The sequence below is a fragment of the Neopsephotus bourkii genome, unplaced genomic scaffold (genome assembly GCF_033783945.1).
Source record: "Neopsephotus bourkii isolate Nb327-2 ecotype Australia unplaced genomic scaffold, CSIRO-AGI_Nbou_v1 NB_962, whole genome shotgun sequence".
NCBI lineage: Eukaryota > Metazoa > Chordata > Aves > Psittaciformes > Psittacidae > Neopsephotus > Neopsephotus bourkii.
The window spans coordinates 4060283-4078394 of NW_026901456.1; the positions used below are offsets into that span (position 1 = coordinate 4060283).

Genomic DNA, 18112 nt, shown 5'->3' on the forward strand with positions numbered 1-18112 from the left:
CTGAAGAGAGAGGCATGCCTGCTGAGGTAAATCACAGAATGGTTTGGGTTGGAAGGGACCTTTAAAGATCACCTAGTTCCAACCTTGGTATTGAACCCCTCTGCATACTGGGAGCTGACTACGCTTGTTCCCTCCAGAGTGGAGTCATGCTAGTATCACCACAAGAAGAATCAATCTTTCTCTGGTTTTTTTTGGGGGGTGGGGGTTCCTTTCTTGTGCAGCTTGACAACAACTAAAGTATGGTGTGCAGCTCTGCTAAGTCTTTAAAAAACTCCAGATGCTGTTTGCAAAAGGGTGGGTTTATGCAGGAGGAAATGTCTTCAAGTAACTAATATACAATAACAGTGGCAGAAATGAACCCAGGATTCCTAACCCATTCGTATTTCATAACCTGGGATAAACATATGGAGCACTGAAGAGTGCATTTGGATTCATAATCTCTCAAGAGGTATTTGAATAGGATTGTCATTCACATGGCCAGGGCCAGTTGGCCCTTTGACCTTGTTGCTAGTGTGATGCACCTCTTGGCTTTATCACCTCCCGAGGGCTTCACACTCTGTTTGAATGCGCAGCAGCCTTTGGCCTTTTTTCTAACGTATCATAAAACAAATAAGCTACTGAATTGAGGCAGCTGTCAGTTACATAGTGGATTTTTCTGATTATGAGGCCATTTACTTCTAATGCTGCTGCTGTCTAATGCTGTCTAATACAGTCTAGATAAAATCCAGTTTGCTGCCTTCAACTGCAAAAGATATAGTTGGACTGAATACTTGTTTTCTCCTCTTGTTGTGTGTAGAAGGAAGCTTAGTTCCTTCTGCAAATTAGCGTTTTATTGCAGCATAAACCAGTCGTGTCACTCCTGAGCATGCTGTCTTTTTGCATTTCAGACTTTTTGGGCAGAACAGAGATCCGTGTGGCAGACATTAAGAAGGATCAGGGTTCAAAGGGACCAGTTACAAAGTGTCTCCTTCTACATGAAGTTCCAACAGGAGAAATAGTCGTCCGACTAGACCTGCAATTGTTCGATGAGCCTTAGAAGGAAAGGGACCAACATTTTCTTTCAGCCTGAGTTCACTGCAATAGGTGTCTGCAGAAGCTGTCACAAAACCCTTACTGGTGTGGTATGAAACTACTGCTTGCCCTTCACGTGTAAGAGGGTTATCAAAGCAAACAGGAGCATCTTTGTGCCTTGATAATTCTCACTGAGAAATGAATCCCAGTTTAGTGAGGAGACCTCCCTCAATTTCTCTATGAGGAACTTGATGTTACCGTTTATGAAACAACCTAGATGTTTGTTGTGCTCCAGTCTGAAAGGCTGGCAAACCACATAGGTTGCTGTACTTGCTCCAGTTACCCTACTCTTTAATTTATATGAAGAAGGCAATGTTGGTATGTTTTGGAGGCTTTCTGCAGGGTTTTGACCCTTAAGGAATTCTGTGTCTATTGCTCAGCAAAGTGGCGTGTAAATGTAATGTGAGTGGAAGGAGCAGTTACGCAGTAAGATCTTTGGGGATCTTCATGATGGTACTGAAAAGACTTAGAAAATAACTAGTCTATATGTATAAACAGAGAAGATTCTATTAACATACCACTTCATGATGCACGTTGCCCCTGAAAATAAATTATGTACAGGCCTTCTGCACAGAGGTCCAGAAAAGTCCACCCACGTGGTACCTTTGGAAGCTGCTGTTTTCTGTAGGACCGTAAATGTTTGAACAGTAAGCGAAGGATTAAATGTAGAGCCCTGCTGTATGTTGTGCTATACCACTTCAGTGCTCCTTTCCTGCTGCTGCTTGACTGTGTGACCGCAGATGGATGATCTGTCACCTGCAGTGGGGGAATTCAGAAAATCACAGCTCTAGCTCTGGAAGCTAATTCCTACCCCACAGAGTCTACTTTGCAAAGCAATTAGTGGTGACCAGTTATTAAATTGGACCATGCCTGTGTTTGACATAGTGTCACTACATTCAGGGCAGCAGCATTCTGTAGCTCACAAAGGTGTTTGTGGGAAGCCAGCGTGACCACAGGGTTGGTGGAAGCGATACTGGATGCAACCAGAAACAGAGTGCTTGTGATGGTGCACAGTGGGTGACCCCAAAGTAAAAGCCTTGTCATACTGGGGAATGCCAGGGCTTATATATCCATTTAACTCTACAAATACACACACATAGGCCCACATCCAGCAAACTTTCCCTGTTTGGCAAAGCACCCAGCTTTAAGCTTGCACTTACGTCTTAAGCACATGTGTAAGTGCTTTGCTGAGTCTGGACTCGAGAGAGAATAGACCCCTAAGAGTAAAATTCCTCTATTCCTCTTTGTTCTCCTTGGATTCATTTTGTTCATGACCTATCATGCATACACTGGTATTTTTGTAAGGACTTTCTTTCCGAATGGGAGGTGTCAGCCTGTTTCATTAGCATGTGAACGTTCTCGTGGAGCCTGTTGTTAGGTTTTGGTGTTCCTTGCATGTCCTTTCAGTACTGGTTTCACCTTTCCTGTATAGGCGGTGTTCTCTAGCACTACAAGTCTTACTGATTTCCATTAGGAAATTAGGATATATTCATAACGGATAGGTAGATGCAGTATGATAGTAAGTGTAAACTGTGCTGGGAAGTGTCTGTGTATTATAATTTCCTAAAAGACCACTGTATTGTTTCAAGCAATGGGAAAAAAAAACCCAAGTATGTTGGAGGGACAACAAAGTTTACATTTCATACTTATCAGAATCGCTTTATTATTTATTTATTGAAGATAGTGTAGAATTTTGTATCAGAAATGACAGACATACTTATGTATTTTTTGAAGCAAAACAGAGATACACACTTTAGTTGGAAACTTTCAACTGACCACATTTTAGGGGAGTGTAACTTCCTAGGCATGCATTTGTTTACCACTAACTGGCTAAAAACACGATTAAGAGAACTTTAAGTTTCTATTTTTCAATGTTGTTAAGAAAATGGTTTCAATTAAAATATGTAAATAGTACTAAACCCATGCTTTCCTAATTCCATATCAATACATTTTATTGAATATAATGTATATGAAAATACACATTGTTGTGGTAGGAAAAAAAGAGTGATAAAAATCTATTACTGGAGTAACATTAAATGTCATTGTCCAACCTTTTATCGCTGTCCTAATTTTACTCAGTAGCTGTAAATACGGTGAACGTTCATTTCAGTGTTCAGAAAGTAGCATCCTGTTTTTACGGTCTCATTTCACCAGCATGCATTACAGTGACACCTAAATAGACCTAACAGGGCAAAAAAAGACAGCATGTGCAACACAGAAATCTTGGCCATGTTTTCAAAGGGAGCCTCAAGGAGCTGCACCGGCCTCTGAAACACAGCTGGTGCTGGAAGTGGGGAACCCTTAGCTGCAGGGGCTCCTCTGATTGCGACCCTTGTCATGGGCACGTACAATTGCACCATCTGGGGGAATTGTAAAGGAATTGAGCACCTTCCCAAGCACCATCACTTGTGATTTCCCTCTCACCCTCAATGCCCAGGAGTGTGTAATTCCCATTAATGTCAGAAGGAGTCACGCAGATAGGATGATGATGAAAGGCTGGAGTTTGGCTCACCAATATTTAATGAATCCCTCATAATGGATCTAATCCTAGACAAAACTTGTCCTAATCCCTCTGTGTCGAGGACAGAATGTATATATGCCCTTAGAGCCAGCTGACTGTGCATCAGGATGTCCCTGTTTTCTTATTGCTCGCCCTCAGAGCTCTGTAGCATCCTGGCACTGTCGGCTTCCCAGATGGAACTACTTTTCACTAGTGTTAGCCAACAGTTCTTAGAAACCCGTTGACTCCAGCCTGGTTTTCCTTGTTCAGGTACGCTATAGTCTTGCACATTGCTTTGCATTAATTTCATGGCTGTGTGGGCTATGGCTTTCTGCTTTTCTGTCCACCATAGCTGCATAGACTTCCTGCTCATCCAGGACCTACTGCTTTAAGGGACTTCATGCTCTTTACTAGAAAGAGAAAAAAGACTCATTCACTGTATTCCTCCTAGTGTTTTCATAGAGCAAACTGCAGTTTCTCATAGGCTTGTTTAAATGCACCTGTATTGAGGAAGGGAGAAGCACACAGCAATACCTAGGAAGTCAGGTATCTCTTCCTGTCTTTAGGAAGCCAGCTGTCATTACCACAACGTATGAAGGCTGAGCCACCGTCTTATGAGTGCCACGTGCTGGCAGTCAGGCTGAACTCTGCTAGCAGTGCTAACAGTATTTAATACCTATGTGTAGACACTATTTTTCAGCTGCCGGTTATTGATATCTCTGAATATCTTCCTAAAATAGCACACCTCAGCTCACAGGTCCCTTCTCCAGCCCCATCAGGATGGGTGTAAACTTTTCCTAACATAATGCAAAATAACTGTAATAACAAAATCGAAGCCCAGAAAATGCTTGGATCACATTTTGGATTAAAAAGGCAGATTCATGTAGATGAGCATCCTCACTACAACACAGAGCTTGTAAACCTGTTTTATTCCCTTAGGTTCATTAATTTTAACAAGGAGAATAGTGTTTCTCCGTAGTGCTTCCCTGGTTTTAAGTCCTGTAATAGTTAATGGGTCAGAAACTGGAAGGGAACACCACCACTTTTAGAAGTTACTCAAATGACTTGTGAAAGATGCTGGTAGCTGGGAGCAGGCAGGATGTCAGTGCTGTGGCTGCAGACAGGACAGGATACTGAAGAAAGAAAAAGGAAAGAGTCTCTTTTTCTTCCTGTTTCTTTTTTGGAGGGGGTGTAGATAGTTTAAGACAGGATCCACAGTATCACAGCAGAACTTCAATTATCCGGGATCCCGAACATCCATAGTATAACAACAGTCATTAATAACAAACCCTGCATTTGTCCTCAGCCTGGGAGAGCCACACTGGATTTAGTGCAGCTCTGTGTTCACGCAGGAGTTTGGATGCGCTTTCTTATACAAGTAGAGCTTTTCGGTGTTTGTAACACCCTTGTACACCTCTTTCCAGGGATTCCCTTCTGAGGTATAGGTCTGAAGTGCTTTGGCACTGTGTTGTTTCAAGATCCTTTCATAAGGACTTCATACACTTGTTAACATTGCTGTTGGGCTCTTTGCTTTCCTGGAGCCACCCAGGCAGCTCTCGGGAACCATCTGGAGGCACACGGGTCCATGCCCTTTCCATACAGGGGAACCAGCTGCACCACCATCAATGTGCCAGTTTTCTCTTAAAGGACTTGTCCTTGCAGCATACAGTAGTATGGGGTAGTTGCCAGCAATGCCATTGTACATCATCAGGGCAGATGTCTGTCCTTTCACTTGCATCATCTCCATCACTGCTGTGATTGCTCTAAGGATCAGCCTGGCCTTGTCGATCCACCTTGAGAGCTTTTTCTCCCTGTGGCCAGGAGGCGGCCCTTTAAGAGATGCCTCTCAGGAAAAGCACCTGAGCTCATTTTCCACAGGTGCAGCTGGAAGTCATTTTGCTCGTGGCAGCTTCAGCTCCCCCCTTTTCCATGGTCCAGCCTGTCACCTGAGCACACACCCCTGCTGTCCTTCCCCGCTGTGCCAGGCTGTGAGCTGAGCCCATTGAGCCCAATGAGCCCCTGGTTCATTGCCATTAGGGTTGAGGCTCATGTTTGGTATCACCCCGGTCCTCTCCCAGACATGATTTTCTCCACCTGCTGGGCCTGTCCCCTCTCTCCAAGCCAAACACCAGCTGTGCTGCACAAGTGAGCACAGTGGGTGACTGGAAAACACATCTCAGCTCATCTCACTGCCCTGTTCTGCTGCGTTCCCTCTGGGTTTGTCTTCTTTGTACGTCTTGTGAGTAAACTGGTGCTTCTGTCCTGTAACCAATTAAGTCCTTTGCAAAGCATCACTCCCACCTTCTCTTAAACCTCAGCTCCCATAGCTCAGCTGTGTGGAACAGTGCTGTTTTAGGGACTCCTTTCCAGACTTCTCCCTCACAGTTCATCTGGCAGCTGCCATCTCTGGTGCAGCCCCTGGCCCAACAAGCACTTCAGCAGATGCTTAACTTTAATTCGTGCCCCAGTTTAGTGCAAAGGCAACATAAAGACAGCTGGGTGCCTATGTGCTTTGGTGGGGATGCATGGAGAGATTCAGAAGGCTTGGATAAAGTAGAATCTACATTATGAACTTGATCCAAGCACTGTAAGGGCTGGAAAACTGCAATAGAGCATCAAGTGAAATGTCAAGATCAAGGTAAAACGCATAAGTAGTTCACAGTCTTTGCAGCTGTTTTCTTCCTTATCTTTCTGCAAGTGTTTTTAGCCACTAAACTCACCTGAACTCTATTTACTGAGCAAATCAGAATTCTCATACTTACAGATCGTGACCCACTGGGAAGCGCTGTAAAATAAAAAGCCACTAAGGCTGACCACAGCCTTGGAAATACTGAGTACCTTGACAAGTATGGTGCTGGTGCAAAGCCAGACTGTAAAGCCCTGAGAGGCTGCATGCAGCCCGTGAGTTGACTTGGGCACCTTGAAAGACAGAGCATGTCACTGAGCTGACACTGAGCCAAATAGCTGATAAATTACTGAACTCTTTTCTAGATGCACTTAATTATTGTGTATTTTCTTGACATGAGTTTTTATGAGGGGACTTTTTAAATGTTCATTTTATGATTTTTTTACCCTTTAAAAAGAAATGAATCACTTTTTGTTACATGTGAGTAGGGCTGGGGGGGACGACATTGTGGATAATGCAGTTTTTGTAATATTATTAAATACATTTTCAAAACTAAGATGTGACAAGTCCAAACTTCTACTGCGACAGCAGCATCATGTTTCACGCTGCTCTGCTTGCACTGTGATACTTCAGTGTATTCAAATCCAGCAGTCGGAACCCTTGAAACACAGAAAAGCTGGGAATCAGGTTATATCACCTTAGCTTTGAGGGGCGTGCTTTAAACCTACATACCACATGTATCCTGGTGTTTGTTTAGCCCCAGCACTCTTGCCCTACATGCATATTGATGTATCTATAGTTAAGTATATGCTTATATATATATATGTGATTATTTGTGTATATACTACAAAAACACAGCTATGTTGTTGTTGTCAAATACTGAGTAAATCTAACAGAAAAGAGTTTATAGGAACCCAGTTTTGTTTATTCATTTAAATATTTTAAAATAGGGGCTGTCCTTGGGAAATTATTTTTCTGTACATAGGAGGATATATTTAGGACCTAATTTAAGAGAATAAAGAACTGCAGTAAGAATAGTTGCTTGATATAGTTGTCAAAGGCTCTGCTGCAACTGTAGATGAATTCCTTGTGCTGCTTATAAACCTGCAAAGTGTCACTAACCCTGGATTTAGCGGCTGGTTCTGGGATGTTCAAGTGTTGTGCAAGTGAAGGGAGCTGGTGCTTTGCCCAAACCCCGTGTTAGACCTGCAGGCAGCAGCTTCTGACCACTGCAGGAAGCACATGTGGAAGGAGAGGGCTGGCATTCATAGGAGTAAGAGACAAAGGGGAGAAATGGGGCAGAGCTACAAAGTAAGAGCTTGGTGAGCAGTGGGATCTTTGCCTCCCCCCCCGAAAATGTGGGTGGGTGTCCATTGGGTGGTGGATTGGAAGGTAAATCCCTCCCAGCTGTGGTGGCTGTTCCATGGGAATGGCCTCATGGTGTAACCTGCTCTTGGCAGGAGGAAGAGGAAAGGTTGTGTGTGGGACCACAGTGCTGGTCCTGCTGCTTGGCCAACTTGCTGCTCCTGCTCTCAGTCCTTCCTTTCCTATCTCACCACATCTTTCAGGCTCTCCTAGGTTTGCACCCTGGGGATGGGCTGCTTTCGGAGTGATGAGGCCTGGGGTCTGTAGCATTCATGTGATCCTAAAAATCACAAAGACATTATAAGATCTGGCCAAACAGGAGAAAAAGGTACTTCTTTTTTTCCCTCAGAGAAAATGGAATTAATTTGTATTGTTTGTTTTTGTCACATCGAACTGTTTTACAGTAAAATATTCATACCGTGAAGTTGTCTTCTTTTGGTTTTCAAAGCATTTGTAATAGGTGTAATGAATACTTATGAATCAGACAGCACTGTTTCTAGCAAGACAGTTCCAACTGTACATTGATTGCTGCGAATGTCACGTTTCCTCAGCCACACCTAGTTAAATAATTCTATTATCAGACATGGTCCTCTTAAGCAGAGGCTCTTAAAATGTGTTCACCTGCTTAAGGAATTGTGCTGCTTCCGAGACTGCAGTCACCACGGTGAAGATTGCCAATGCGGTTTTAGGCTGTGCAGTTTGTTTGGCTCGGATGAGACTGTAGTTGTGTGAGTGAAGTTACGCAAGAATAAACAAACCCCTTTTTCTTTTCAAGTTTAACTGTGTGCTGTCACGTTCTTGAGACGCGCTGAAGAACAGTGATATGGGGTCAGACACATGAAGGAGATCTTCTGTGAGTATTTTTGACAAAAGGACTACACAGGTATAAGCAAAGTAACAGTTATTATTTCAGGGAACCTACAGCACTTAATGTCATCCCACACGTGCCACTTTTCATCTCTGTAATGCATTGTTTGCATTTTCTTTCAGATTTGAAAGGTGAGAATTAACCAAATCTGTAGTAAGACAGCAAAAATAAACTATTAAAAAATAATAATTGAAAAGCTAGCCACCCCAAACCCCCCCAAAACAATTAAAGGCACTTGCTTTACAGGCCAGGTGCCATTACTTTGTGGTATCAGCATTTTACAGAGGCCCTGCTCTGTGGTCAGGCATGCCAGCAGCAATTTGTATGCTTGTGGCTCTGCTGCTGAGAACATAGGAAGTCCCACACTGATCTCCCCCCTAATTTTTGTTAGTAATTGCTGGATTTGGCCAGCTGCCCTGAGAGCAATACCCTCGGTATCCTGTTAAGCAGTGGGTGCCTGTGTCTAGCTCAGCACAGGCCACACCTGCACCTTGAAAATGTCCTTTTTTTTCACAGCAGTTTTGGGGATGGGTTGGCACAACAGGACAGCGCTGTAGCCAAAGCCCAGTTGGCAATTCACAGCTGCTGTAGTGGTAGGTGAGGTGGGACAGATCAGGCAGCTCGCCAGCTGTTTGGGGCTACTTTATCCACCCAGGGCCAGCATCTCTGCTGCATGGTGCTGCGCTGTGGAAAACTGCATTGCCTCAGGTACAGCTTGATGCATTCCACTGGTGCTATGGAACAGCACCAGGAATGGAAAACAGGGTGCTAAGAGACAACTTTGGGCCTTTCCACTGCCCCATGGCCCACTCCACCTGCCCCTATGCCCTGCCCTTCATCCTCCAGGGGGGCCCAAGCCCCCCACCCCTTGTCCCTGACCTGTGGAGCTTCAGCATTCCCTCACCTTCCCCAGCACAAACCCGCCTTGCCACTCCCACTGCCTCCAGAACCAGCACTTCATTCTGCCTTGGACCTTCGCATTCCCAGCCCAGAACCCAAGGGTGGCCTTTACCCCTCCTGGCAGGATGTGTGGCCTGCCAGCAACCCCAGGCGGGCCCCCTGGGGAATGCACTTCCAGGGACAGCCCAGGGCTAAACCGTCCCTCCCCTGCAGGGATACTTGTTTTTATCAATAATTCTCTAACAACAACTACAACAACCACATTAAACGTGGCTGGTGAACAGGCTCCAATAATGCCACTGAAATGAGCTTGTGCAGCAGGACTGCTCCTCCGCTGGCCTGACAATAGCCTGAGCAAAAGCTTTCTCTGGTGACTGGCAGAACCTCACAGCAGCAGTGACCCCATTTATCAGCTCCTACACTGTTACTCTCCATTCCCTTCTGAGCAACATCCACCTGCATTCAGGGCAAGCGACATTTTCAAGCTGGGTTATGAAATGTTCAGCAAGAACTAAGCAAAACTCACTGCAGCTTCACCTCTCCCCCTCAGTGCTGGTTCCTGAATCAAAACACTTCACACCATCTGTTCAAGCAGAAGTTAAGTTTATTGTCTCCATCTGACCGGTTTCACTGCGAGTGACAAGGACAGTGTGCTAGGCCGTCTCTCTCATGATTCTGGTGAGTTTCTGGACCTTTGTCCTTGTTGACATGTCCACGTACTTCTCCCCAACGTTGACAATCATGCCACCAAGGATGGCTGGGTCAGTCTAAAGGAGAAACATTGAACAGAAATTCTGTTAGCAAAACTCTGTGAGCTCAGCATGCAATTTTTACACTGGTAAAACAAAGAAAAAAGAAAGCTTTTAAAAGAGCCTTAAAATAACTTTGCCGTCACTGTATTCCAAAGTTAAGATTTTAGTAACTAAAGCATCATCAGGAAATACAGATTGTGTAGTACAGCAACTGGATTCAGTGGAATTATTAAGATCAGGGTGATGAACCCCAGCTTAACATGAACCTGCTGAGATTTATTTACAAATCAAAAATTCAGACCTTGGTCTCCAGCTTCAAGACCTCTCCCTTAGCCAAGAATCCATTCAGAACACTTTTCAGCTCAGTAAGGCTGGCATCATCCAAGGGCTGAAAAATATGAACAGGAGACAAAGAAAATGAAGGACTTGAAAATATCCAAGAGACGTAACGAGAACCCAGGTTTTCTCTTCAGATTCTTCTAAAGGCAGACATGTGCACCAGGCAGGGACATTAAGCAGCCTTCTTGAACAGGAAAAACTGAAGGACAGCATAGAAACACGCAATCCTTTGTGTCCCCTTAATTTCATAAATGTTGTTTGTGCAAACTTTTGATGCTGACATCTTCGGATGGCATCAGGAATCTGTACCTGCCAAAGTACGCACTTGATGGAAAATCCTGATCTGTCTCACAACAGCATTCAGGTTGTACAAAAAAAGATTAATTTTGCTGCTTCTAGCAATTGAGACCATGGGCTTGAGAAGAAACATGATTTCATGTAAAGCACTGGGGAGTGACTGAGGACTTGACAGTGAGCTCCAGCCTGGCTGCAGGCTTGCAGAGTGCTCCTGGCTAAGTACACCTCTCTCCATCACCACAGGAGCTCGATCTGGAGGTTCCTAACTAACCTGTGCAGTGGTGACTGTGCACAGCACTTCTCCTCGGTACGCGCTCATGATCTTCCCAAATGCAGAGACAATGTCTGGTGTGTAACGCAAGCGACCATTTTCAGCCAGCAAATCTGGAAGAGGCAGATGCATTGGAAGGGTTTAAAGCAGCCACTAGAAGCAGTTTTGGTTAGCTAACAGTAACAACAAGTAGCCTTACATGTTTTTCTGAACTCAAACAGTTACTCACTCATCAGGTTGACAGTAATAGGGGACATCTTCTCTTTTGCTAAGGCATCGTTCACAGCTTTCTGTTTAACTGTGCTCTTGGTGTGAGGGTTCATAACAACACTGGATAGCTTGGGGTCCTTCAAAAGCGCCTAATAAGACACACAAACACACACACAATGTACTGAAGGCCAGGAGTTTCCAGGCATTACAAGGCCCAACTGGACTACCCAAAGCAAGCAACACAGTCATGCCTTGAGAAAGAATGAGGAGGTCTGAAGCTGACTGGAAGTGAAACAACAGCTCCACGTGTAGCTCATTTACAGCAGGTTTGTTTCTTAGAGCTGATGTTCCTCCTGCATCTCTTCCACGCACCTTAACAGTGGGTGTGCACTGCAGGCAGCACACAGGCCTGGCCAGCTCCCTGGGAGTCTCAAGACGCAAGAGCCGAGTCCGCCTCCCCCCTAGCAAGCAGCAGCCTCGCTGCCCCCCACTCCACGTTTGGGCTTCAGCAAACACAAGCTGTAGAATCCCTTACCCACACTCGGCCCAGCTCCTTCTCCACCTGCTCCAGCTTCTTCTGCTTGGCGGCGGCGGAGTACAGCGCGGTGGCATAGCGCCCTTCCAGCCCGTACACCTGGATGGGGGGCTGAGGGCGAGAGACCGGGCGGGGGCTCAGACCGGCCCCGGGCCGGGGACCCGGCTGCTGCCCGCCTCTCGCCACACCGGCGGCCCCGCCGGTGACCCTCCTGCTCCCCTCACCTTGACCAGCTTGGAGACCGGCCTCGCCGCCGAAGTGCTCAGCTGCCGCACCTGCAGGGCACAAAACGGACGGAGGGACCGGGCTGGGAAATGGATATGGGAACACGCGCAACGTGCCGTGCCGTCCCTTTCCGCCCCTGTCCCCCCATACCACGGCAGGGCCACCGCCACCCCCCAACGTCACCTTCAGTGAGAGCCCCGCTACCGCCGCCATCTTCCCCGGCCTCCGCTCAGGGTCACCGCTGCGCCCGGCCCCCGCGGCGGAGCACCGAGCATGCGCAGCCGCAGCCACCGCCCCAGCCGCCCTCTACCCGCGGTCCTCCTGCACAGCGCCTGCCGGGAGCTGTAGTTCCCGAGGGCGGGCAGGCCCCAGCATTGCCTCACGCCAGCCCCGCTCCCCAGCGTCCTCCGAGCGCCAGTTGAAACGTTCCCCTCGCCGCCCGTTCTTACACCCTGCTGCAGAAGGTGGCTGTCCTCAGGCAGGGTCTGGTGGTGCGGGGTGTGTGGGGGCGAACCAGAGTGACCAGGGAAGTGGGTCCCCTAGAGTACTTCAGTCCAGCCTGTGGCTGTCCTGCACATACAGTTACACCCAGCCCCTCATCTGGCCATGCCTGTGACTATGGCTTTGCAGGTGGAGGGGCTATGGGATGGGAAGAGAGGTCCAGGCAATCTTAAGGGCCTTGCAGGCTGCAGTGGCCCACCTCCTTGTCTTGTTACTGTAAGGGTCCTGTAATTCTCACACCCATGCACATCCCCCTGTTGAGATGCGCCAGGAGAGAGTGTCCCATGAGTTCTTCACAGAATCAACTAGGTTGGAAAAGATCTTTAAGATCAGGTCCAACCATTACCCCAGCGCTGCCAAGTCCACCACTAAGCCATGTCACTGAGGGCCTCATCTGCACGGTTTGTGAACACTTCCAGGGACAGTGATGCCACCACTTCCCTGGACGGCCTGTTCCAATGCCTGAGCACCCTCTCTGAAGAAATTTTTCCTAATATCCAACCCAAACCTACCCTGGTGCAGCTTGGGGCTGTTACCTCTTGTCCCATCACTTGTTACTTGGGAGAAGAGACCAACACCCACCTCACTACGTCCTCCTTTCAGGTAGCTGTAGAGAGTGATAAGGTCTCCCTGAGCCTTTTCTCCAGACTAAACACCCCCAGTTCCTGCTGGTGTTCCTCATCACACTTGTTCTCTCAACCCTTCACCAGCTTTGTTGCTCTTCTCTGGGCCTGCTCCAACACCTCAATGTCTGTCTTGTAGTGAGGGGCCCAGAACCAAACACAGAATGTGAGGTGTGGCCTCACCAGTGCTGAGTAGAGGGGGACAGTCACTGCCCTAGTTCTGCTGGCTGCGCTGTGCTGACACAGGCCAGGCTGCTGATGGCCTTCTTGGCTGCCTGGGCGCAAGCTGCTCATGTTCAGCTCCATCAGTCCCCACCCCCAGGTCCTTTTCCAATGTGCAGCTTTCCAGCCACTCTTTCCCAAGCCTGGAACATTGCATGGGGTTGTTGTGGCCCAAGTGCAGGACCTGGCATTTTGCCCTGTTGAACCTCACACCATTGATGCAGCTTGTCCAGATCCCCCTGCAGAGCCTTTGTGTCCTCCAGCAGGTCAATGTTCCTGCCCAACTTGGTGTTGTCTGCAAACTTACTGAGGATGCACTTGATCCCCTCATCCAGATTATCAGTGAAGATATTAAACAGCACTGGCCTTAACACTGAGCCCTGGGGGACACCCCTAGTGACTCTTTCAATGGAAAGAGTGTCAGCTGTGTTATTTCCTTACAGACATTTCTGCTGCCCTCTAACACAGTGGAGCTACCTCTGTAATGCAATGAGCTATTTCCTCCTAGAAACTAGGACTAGATCTGAACATCTCCTGGGGCAAAGACACAATCTTCTAGGTAAAGCATAGAGTCGGCAGCTTGACTTTGGCAGTCTCTGTGTGACCTTGAGCAACTAAGATCCTTCCCACTAATGAACTATCTTGAACAGTTAAACTCCTTCTCTCCCTAATTCTTCTGCCTTTTTTTGTATGAGAAGATAAAACGCCTGCCTGCTTTGAGGAGCTGTTACCAGGTTTAAGTAATTATTTCAGTGCTGTGAGTAGCTCAGTTGGGTGCAGCATTTGAAATACAAAGCATGGCATTCGTGAAAAGCAGGAACGGCTTTGAACACTAGATGTTGCTGTTGCCACAGATTGAAAGCGAAGTGATCGCTTCAGCTACGTCAAACCCCAGAGAATTAGAGTAAAGCTCTTTAGGAAATACAGTTTACCATCCCACCAGAAATATGTCACCAACAGACTTTATTCTGGATGTCAGAATTTAGTTCACTCTTCTATCTCTGGCCGTATGTGCTGTGTTGTCAGTCAAAGGCACAAGTATAGTCCATGATCGGTTCAAGCCTGGTGGAACACCATTGTTCTCAATAACTTTTATAACTACAATGCTAAGAACAGCATATTTAAAATGCAGAAAAATGTTTTTCTTTAGCAAAACATCAAACTTGTCTATTTTTTATTTGTGATGATGTGCATGCACTCAAGTTTTGGAATGATGCAGAGAATGAATTTATCTGAAGTGGGGTTCCATATCCAAAATTTTGTTAGTGTAATTCTGAAGCACTCTGTGATCTTGTAGCATTTTAAATGCACGTGGAATCATGGCTTATTGAGGCCAGTCAAACCACTGAATACCGAGGGTACTTTAATGAACTAGGGAATGGGTCAAATCCTGGTAGCGCTTTCAGGAATTAAAACCAGAGCAGCTCTCACAGGTTAATTTTAGGCAAGTAAAATACCACAGGTATTAAACAGTTTGTACCTTTATGCCTTATACTGGAGGGAAAGTTTAAATCCTAATAAAGCCTGTTCTTGTATGTGGATTCCTGTTATAATAATGGATTCCTCCATCATCAGTGTCTGGGTGTTTTTAGGGTTACTTTTCTTCTAGAAAGCTATTAAACTCCCCATACTGCCAGTCACTAATTATTTGACATTTACCCCTGTGTCTGATTTCAATTTGGTCACCTAGCGAGCACTTGAATATTTACAAGTTCTTCCATGAGAAGCACCTGAAAGAATATTTACTTGTGGGTCTGCCACTTCAGTGCTTGAAGGATTGAAACATTAAAGCACTCTTTCTTAATAAATGTGGTGAAATTATAAATGTCATATTTTTCTCCTGTTGAGACAGACTATAACTGAAATCACACAAAACATTTTGTTTTCCTTTTATTGAGAAATTTTGAAAATAACTGGTTTGAGTTTAGGTACTTTTAGATGCATTCTTATGCTTATACTGAAGATACATGGACTTCACTCAGGCGTAAGAGCAGAGGAGTTCACTGTAATCAGCACTTTTATGTTTCTAGAAAGAATGTGATGATCCTTCAACTGTGATAATGGTGGAATGTGTTTTGATGAGGGCCCAACTGCATGAGATGCCACAGAACTTGTAGCAAGATTTAGACCATTCCACAGGTAATTTGCAACATGTAGAGGTAAAAAGGAGATGAGATTTGTAACAAGACATCTGGGGACCTAAGAGTGATTAGAGCATACCAAGTCAGTGCCAAAAAACATGCTAAACTTACTCTCTACCAGACTATGGTCAGCTCCTTTAAAAAAAAAAAAAATCAACCCAAAAACCACTGCTCATAAAAACCTCTAGTAATTGTACTAGTGACCCCAAACTTTTAAGCAATGCTGCAAACACTGAATACTTTTCTCCTTTACCTTGCAACTCACCTGAAACATGAGCTTTTGGCCTGTTTTGAATGCTGTTTTGCACCTGCTAGTCAGTAATTGCACTCGGCTGTTTCCCTTTGGCTGAGCCTGGGATTAGGCATGGGAGAGTCCCAGAGGAGCCAGGGTGTAGCTGCAAACAAGTTCCTGACAAGTTCCTCTGCAGAAAGTTTATGTTATTTACAAGAAGTGGAGGAGTTTTCCTCTCCTGGTCTTGAGCTAAGCTCAGAGAATGTCACACAGTTCTAAGTTGTGACCAAACTCACCTCCCCATTGCTCCCATGTTTTTGTTCCTGCAGCTGCTGAGGGAAGGTGGTGGTTGTTGTTGTGGGTTTGTTTTTTTTTTTTCTGGTCTCCCAGGGACTGCCCTTTATCTTCCACAGGAACAGCTGGTACTTTTGCTGAATCTAATTCACCTGGTTGTTTTCCATACCTCTGCTCCATAAGCAGTTCCGCTCTGGCAGGTAAGTTCAAGTGCTCTGTCATGCTGACTCCCTGGGGACTAAACCTTTTCACACAGTGACCCACCCACTAAAATCTTGCTGCCTGGGGACGTTCTCGCTCTTTTTCCCTTTAAGAAAAGGGTTTTTCTTTCAATGTCAAGGGACAGTAAACATTTATTCCCCTCCCTCCCCCCCTTCAAAAGGGGAAGAATGATTATAAAACCACAAAAATGGTTAGGCTTTTCCAAAATAGGAGCAGTACTAATTGAGTTAGGCAACTGAACTCACTGACCTTGGCATCAGAATACTCTCCTATTTGCAAAACCAAGCACCTATGCCTATGTTTTCTTGTCCTCCAAGGAGGTTTAACTCTAGCATTCTCACATGATAAAATGATTAATTGTTATGATATTATTGTGATACTTTTGGGGTTCTCATGGTGTTCTAGTTTATTTTCCATGCTACCATAGTAATCTGTTATAAAAGGGGAAGAAAAACATAAGTAGGTGTTTGTAGTTTCCTTGGCAAAATATCTACACTTTTAAGTGTAGACTTACAAAAAAAATCTACACTCTAGATAACCTAGAAAGCTTGAAAAAAATAATTTAAGGGTAAGCTATGGCATGATTTTTATAGGTTGGTAAAATAAGCACTGATCTTCAAGGCTTTATGCTAGTAAAAGTGATGTGGGCTCACTTGGACATTTGACTGTTTTAGAGGCTGTCCATGAAATATCAAGGGTAAAAAGAACTGGTTTGGGAAAATATGTGAATAATAGACATGCTTTGGTGTAGGTAGTACTAACAGCTGAGCTTTATCATTTCACACAATGGCAGAGGAGCAGTTAGAACACTGCTCTGAGACTAGGGAGGTTTGGGTTCTATTTTCAGCTCTGCTTTGGGCCTGCTGATTGGCTTCTAATTATTCTGCGCCTCAGTTCCCCCATCTGTAAAAATGCAAGAATGAGACCAACATCCTTTTGTAAACAATTTTAAATTGTGTTGATGCAGCACACTTTGTTAATAGCAATGATACCTTCTTACACATGCTGTCATTAAAAAGAAATACTGTAAATTCACAAATGTCAGTCAGACTGTGGTAACGTGTGAGTGGCTATGGAGAAAATAACAAAGCGGAGATTCATCATGCCTGCTCCAGCACTGCTGTGGAAAATGAGGTGTTAACATAGACTCACATCTGGAATCAGAATGTTAATGTACATAGTGAATTAGAGGTGCTGGTCCATGTCCTTGAGGTCTGTCACAGAAATGGCCACTGACATGGCAGAATCAGCAGAGATCATTGAGCAGATTTGCAACATGAACCACCTTTCCATTTAGGACTGAAAGTGCCCTTTCAAGCGGAAGACCTCTCTTACTTCAGTTTAAACTTGGGCCAGTATCTGCCCAGTTCGTAGCACAGTAGATCTCCAAAATATTCAGAGGTCAGAGGTATTTCTGCAGAGCTGAGACCCCAGCCTGCCATCCACTCACCACATGTAGGTCTTTGTGTCTGCCTCAAACTGAAATTAACCTGTCTTTTGCATTGATGCAAGCATCTTGCCCCGTGAGCGTATTGCAGCATTTTGTGTTAGACAGATGCCTCAGCAGATTCTGGTTACATGTTAGGGCTACAGCTTACTCATTACCACAAGAGGGAAGCCAATACTAATATTATAACTTTCTGCATGTATTACCTATGGTTTTTGTGGCAAGGTTTTTATCCATTTCAAGGCTGTTGCAAGGCTTCTCTTTCCTTCTAGCAAATTTGCACTTGATCATATGTCAGAAACTGAAGAGCATTATTCCACATTCCATTTGCTCAATGTTCTGTGAAATGAATTTCATGGATTTGCCTATCTTGTTTGAATGGCAAATACATAAAGCTGAAACAGAAAGTTGGGACAGAACTAAGCTGGTTGCTTTCTTAGTGAATTTGAACAGTCCCACATGCAAGTAAGA

At 45.3% G+C, this 18112-nt stretch overlaps 3 protein-coding genes across 12 annotated transcripts in view; 1 reads left to right on the forward strand and 2 right to left on the reverse strand.

Moving 5' to 3' along the window:
* Positions 1-3126, forward strand: part of ITSN1 (intersectin 1) — a 136962-nt gene extending 133836 nt beyond the window's left edge. For all 9 annotated transcript variants that reach the window (XM_061359050.1, XM_061359052.1, XM_061359051.1 and 6 more), the window contains one exon: positions 888-3126. In XM_061359050.1, coding sequence (XP_061215034.1) covers positions 888-1036 — 149 coding nt within the window. In that variant the 3' untranslated portion in view covers positions 1037-3126. The remainder of the gene's footprint in view (positions 1-887) is intronic.
* CRYZL1 (crystallin zeta like 1) overlaps positions 1-9479 on the reverse strand; it is a 165729-nt gene extending 156250 nt beyond the window's left edge. The window contains exon 1 of the mRNA XM_061359099.1: positions 9476-9479. The gene's annotated coding sequence lies outside the window, so the exon portion shown is untranslated. The remainder of the gene's footprint in view (positions 1-9475) is intronic.
* Positions 9480-9923: 444 nt separating this feature from the next.
* Positions 9924-12249, reverse strand: ATP5PO (ATP synthase peripheral stalk subunit OSCP). 2 transcript variants are annotated; one of them, XM_061359107.1, is made up of 7 exons: positions 12143-12249; positions 11959-12009; positions 11735-11845; positions 11219-11348; positions 10990-11102; positions 10384-10470; positions 9924-10097 (listed from the first exon to the last, which is right to left on the reverse strand). In XM_061359107.1, the coding sequence occupies exons 1-7, from the start codon at positions 12170-12172 to the stop codon at positions 9984-9986; spliced, it is 636 nt and encodes a 211-aa protein (XP_061215091.1). In that variant the 5' UTR covers positions 12173-12249; the 3' UTR covers positions 9924-9983. The 2 variants fall into 2 exon arrangements, with proteins under 2 accessions (XP_061215091.1, XP_061215090.1); XM_061359106.1 differs by having other exon boundaries at positions 12110-12198.
* Between the last annotated feature and the right edge of the window lie 5863 nt (positions 12250-18112).

What these genes read in the sequence shown, in the direction of transcription:
- ATP5PO (XM_061359106.1), bottom strand. Translation starts at nt 12,172, where the DNA reads ATGGCGGCGGTAGCGGGGCTCTCACTGAAGGTGACGTTGGGGGGTGGC. An exon ending in AGGAGCTGGGCCGAGTGTGG is followed by an intron (nt 11,349 to 11,734) that starts GTAAGGGATTCT and finishes GTGTCTTATTAG; the next exon opens with GCGCTTTTGAAGGACCCCAA. An exon ending in TATTACTGTCAACCTGATGA is followed by an intron (nt 11,103 to 11,218) that starts GTGAGTAACTGT and finishes TGCCTCTTCCAG; the next exon opens with ATTTGCTGGCTGAAAATGGT.